The sequence below is a fragment of the Limulus polyphemus genome, unplaced genomic scaffold (genome assembly GCF_000517525.1).
Source record: "Limulus polyphemus unplaced genomic scaffold, Limulus_polyphemus-2.1.2 Scaffold1384, whole genome shotgun sequence".
In the NCBI taxonomy this organism is placed as follows: Eukaryota; Metazoa; Arthropoda; class Merostomata; order Xiphosura; family Limulidae; genus Limulus; species Limulus polyphemus.
In genome coordinates this window covers 147,888-152,860 of record NW_013666994.1, presented here as the reverse complement: position 1 = coordinate 152,860, position 4,973 = coordinate 147,888, and the positions used below count along the sequence as shown (strand labels likewise).

Here is a 4,973-nt window from a genome sequence, read left to right as displayed (position 1 = left end):
GTTAAATGATGAAAAATTAGGTGTCTATTTACTTGTGACCACTCAGTGTACATAGTAATTTAGGAATAGTCTTCCAAGTCTCTTTAGTGAGAAACTTATATCACATAATGCCACAAACTGCTGGTGAAAAATCCAGAATCATGTTCTGTGTTATGCCACAGATTTAACTAAGTCATTTTATTTTATACAAAATTAACTCAGATAAAGTTTATGCTACTATTTAGATAGAACTTCTAAATGAAAATTTTATTATATGAAAGATACTAAATTAGCTGTGAATCTTTATTTATATACTTTTATCAAGTTTAAGTTACAAACTATCAATACCTAGTTAAAACATTACATTTAGCTAAATTAGTCCTTATATACACAAGAATAAAAGTCATATAGAAAGGCTTGTTTTTATTATTAGTTTTTGGCATTTTCAAAATAAATTCCACACATTAACTTGCACCAATTCCTGTGATGGTCTACAAGTGAAAACAGAAAAACCTTCTTTATGTTATTAAGCATGCTGTTCTACATTACATTTTATCATAAAAATCTTAAGTAAGGTTAAATTACTGTGAAAAGTGCAAAAAAAAAAAAAAGAAAAAGACAGACTATGAAGAGAGGGTTAAAATGCATGTTATAAAATCTGTATAGCTAGCTACTGGTATTTCTTTGAAATCATACTTGCCTTTATATAGTTTTGACATGTTGAAAGTGGCAGTCCAACCAAGCTGACTCCATTAATGGCAATGATCTGATCTCCTATATTTAACTGTCCACATCTGGCTGCAGGTCCACACTGAGCCATGTTAGCTATTACCACAGTTGGCAACATTGATCCCCAACCTGATTCAACAACAACCATCCCCAATATTTCCCCCTTTTGTTTTGGAACAATAACCTGAAATTTTGAAAAATTAATCAAGCAAAATTTCAAGAGCAAATAAAAAATATATCCACATAAAAACCTAGACTACCATTAACTTTGTCACTTTGTGTACATTCTTAAAAGAAAACATCTAATATTTTCTATAAGTCAGCAAATTGACTAAAACAAAGCAGCTTTAAACAAAATAATACATTTGGATATAGATGCACAATTAATCATATGATGGACTGGACTTTTACAATATATACGCTAGTGTTATGAAGATAGAATTTTTAATTAATCAATGATGGAAATAAACAGTAAAGATACAACTGTTACACAGACATTTTAATAATATAATCTACATGTATCAATATCACAGTTAAAAAAAAAGGTGGATTGTCAAAGTTTTTGGTAGATCTTCCTTCACCAAAGATGAATTAAGAAAATACTTGTAATTATTTAGTTGTTCAAAAATAATCATCACCAAAATTTTATAAACATTACAATAATTTCTTATGACCTTTTTAAATTATAGCAGTCATTATACACAAACTTGTATGGTGAACAATATGACCTACTTTTAAAGAAGCACATTTTACAATAATATGGCTCAATGAAAGTGAACAGTGTGAACACACAAACAATTTGGAACTTTCAAGGTTGTTTAATGTCATTCATAAGTTTAAAAAAAAACTTTAAATCAAGTAAATAGTGACAATTTATGCAAGTAAAGCAATATTTGATTTTTCTTACAAAAATAATATGAACAATACTTTATGGATACATTGTTAATATGAAAAAAAAAAGGTGAATACACATTACAGAACCATGCAAAGCCTCATATAGATAGGTGAGTGTATAATAATGGCAACTACACTATACCAGCTTTGTCCCCTGCTGACAAGGCCTTTTTCAAAATACCATGGCTTTTCAGCCTGGTTGAGATACAACACATAAAGCACTGGTTTAGACAGCATTCATTTTACCAAAAATTGCTTGGCAACAACTGCTACAAAGTAAACTCTTTTAAGTTTAATAAAAGAAATTTTTTTATTTATTTTGAAACACATTAGAATTAGGGTACATATATTAACTTAATAATTATCACCACAAGTCAGTGATCACATAATCTGTACAATCAACATATTAACAATGATCAACGTGACCACCTTTCATGTCCAATATTGCTTTCATTCAGAGAATGTGATACACAGTTGTCTATCTTCCAGCAGCTGATCTTTACCTGCTGTCATATCTGTAATGACAGTGGGTGGCTCATGATAAACCAGAAACTGAGATGTACCTCATAGCCAAAAACCAATCACTCAATCCCTGAAAGACTTTCACAATATCTTGATGATAATAAATGTAATGTGGAGTGGGGCTTCATGAAGACCATTTCATTCAAAACTCCTTTTCTCTGAAATGTAGGAATGGAAACATATTCAAACTTAGATCAACAACACATCCTCTTTGTTCAAATTTATTTCTAAGCCTCACATATGCCTCATTGCTATGTGGTTCACTCCAGTCACCATTTTCAAGTTGATATTACCAGCATTATCATCATGGCTGCAGTAATCCTTTACAGAAACAAATTTTAAATTCAGAGATGAATTGTCAAGAGTAATTTCTAATGATAAAATAAATTCTGACACATCTGACATTGTTTTGATACAGTCACTAATATTCAAATTTGCAATGTAGCACCTCCTGGTGAGAATTATTTTTGACAATAAAATTGGTTTCCTATCATTATAGCACTCTAATGATCAGAGGATAGTGATAGCACGTTTATCTATCAAGTTCATCTCACATACACTCAATTGAATTTTGGGAGATGTTTGAAGTCTCTACCATGTTCCTCAAACCGAGTAAGGGCACGATGGACGGAACCATTGTCATCTTGGAAGTAGATATTCACTATCAGGATACACAAGAAGCATCACTGAATGCACTTTATCAGAAATGATGAGGTATGCTGTGGCATTCACTCTGTTTTCTAAATGGGCCAAAGTGTATGTCAGGAAACTATGCCCTAAACAATGACTCCACCACTAAAGGCCTGGAAAGTTGGGCCACTCAAGAAAGGAGCGTCTTATGCAAATTGTGCAGAAAAAAAAGGGGGGGGGTCCCATAAATTTATTGGACGACACCACCTTTCACTATTTCCCATTGGTCCAATGTCTGTGCACCTTGATCCACTCAAAACATTTTTTCTTGTTGGTAACTGATTCTAGTGGTTTATGCTGCCATAGTCCACTTACTGCAACACTTTTCAAAAGGTGTAGTTGGAGACAAGTGTGGATTGCTCTGCCCTTAATGTCTGTCAGGACTTTATAATCCTGTCTAACCACCTTTCTTCTTTATTTGACATTCCATGTTTACACCCACAATTCCCTCTAGCAGCAGATATTTCATTCAACACTTCCACTGCTGATAAATTATAATGACCGATGTCTTGTAGCAGCCTACCAATGAAACCATCTTGGCCACTGTGGCACCTGTTAGACATACACCCACTATCATGTCTCTTTTGAATGCTGCAATATTTTTGCCCTTCCCCCTGTCTATTAGACTAACTGAAAATTTGCTTGACCCACTCATTTATAGAGATCCTCTTACACATCATGTGATCAACCCAATTTGCAACTGCAACTTTGTCAAGGGCCAAGTCTGAAAGGGTAATATAGTTACTCATTAAGTAGTCAGCCAATGTACAACCAATAAGGAAGATGTACCAAAAATAGCTGTGGACTGTGGTTCAATCACTTATTTATGGAAGCCATGCTACCACAGACATTTTGAACTGAAAATGGCCTCAGCCTATAGACCGAAAAGTCCAAAAAAAAAACCATCAAGTAGCTTTCCGTCCATAAAAGATTCTTTATATACCAAAAACAATACAATAAAAGAAGATTTACAATACTGTTCCTTCACAAAAAAAAAATGTTAGAAGCAAGTCTGATAGTTTCCAGTAAAAGTATATTGATGTAAAACATCTAAACAAGCAAAAAAAAGATTCTATTGAGGTACAATGATTCAACATCTAAACTAGCAAAAAAAGATTATATTGATGTACAATGATTCAACATCTAATCTAACAAAAAAGATTTACTGATGTACAATGATTCGACATCTAAACAAGCAAAAAAAGATTCTATTGAGGTACAATGATTCAACATTTAAACTAATAAAAAAGATTCCATTGAGGTACAATGATTCAACATCTAAACTTGTAAAAAAAAAGATTCTATTGAGGTACAATGATTCAACATCTAAACTTGCAAAAAAAAAAAGATTCTATTGACGTACAATGATTCAACATCTAAACTAGCAAAAAAAGATTATATTGATGTACAACGATTCAACATCTAAACTAACAAAAAAAAAAAGAAGATTCTCAGAGTACAATGGATTGCATAAAAACAAAGTTTTTTTTATTATGAATTCACCATTGATGAAGGATTTAACAAATACATTAAGAAAATGATGTAGTTTGTGCTAAAAAATAGCTATAGTATACATTTTGAAAAAACAGACATCCCTATTCATGAAGTTTCAAAATGCTGTGTGTTTGGTACTATAAACCCTTCTTCATGCACTTCAGTAAATACCTTTATAAAGTGTTTCCTATACCTTGTATCAAAATTTTTCTTCAAATTTTCAATATATCATTAACACTACCAGATTGTTTGTCAGGCATTATAGTGCTGATATTTGAAGCTTTTATACATCTTTTATAACCTCTACACGATGACTTATATATACAACTAAGTGTGCTTTACTGCAAAATCTTTCAAGGCTGTACTACAGTACAATACATATTTTGCATCTAACTCACTACATACGTAATTAGTCAGCAACTGTTGAACCCGAATTACTCCTAGTACCATAGTAATTCCAATACAGATAGTGGTCTATTATTAGGTCGTCAAGAAATTAATGTCATGTTTTGGAACACTTTCATTAACCACCCCCAAAAAAACATACATCACGTATAATAGTTAAATGAACTGCCTAAATGTCACGTTAGTGTAGCCTATATAATGTGTAAAGTTTAGTATAATCTAATCCCTTATAGTGATGGCACACGATGAGACACACACAT

At 32.1% G+C, this 4,973-nt stretch overlaps 1 protein-coding gene across 6 annotated transcripts in view; it reads right to left on the bottom strand.

Annotated features, from left to right (window-relative positions):
* The window catches only part of LOC106463357, a 122,042-nt gene that overhangs the window by 15,990 nt on the left and 101,079 nt on the right, over window positions 1-4,973 (bottom strand). For all 6 annotated transcript variants that reach the window (XM_022390833.1, XM_022390832.1, XM_022390837.1 and 3 more), the window contains one exon: window positions 680-892. In XM_022390833.1, the coding sequence (XP_022246541.1) occupies window positions 680-892 (213 nt within the window). The remainder of the gene's footprint in view (window positions 1-679; window positions 893-4,973) is intronic.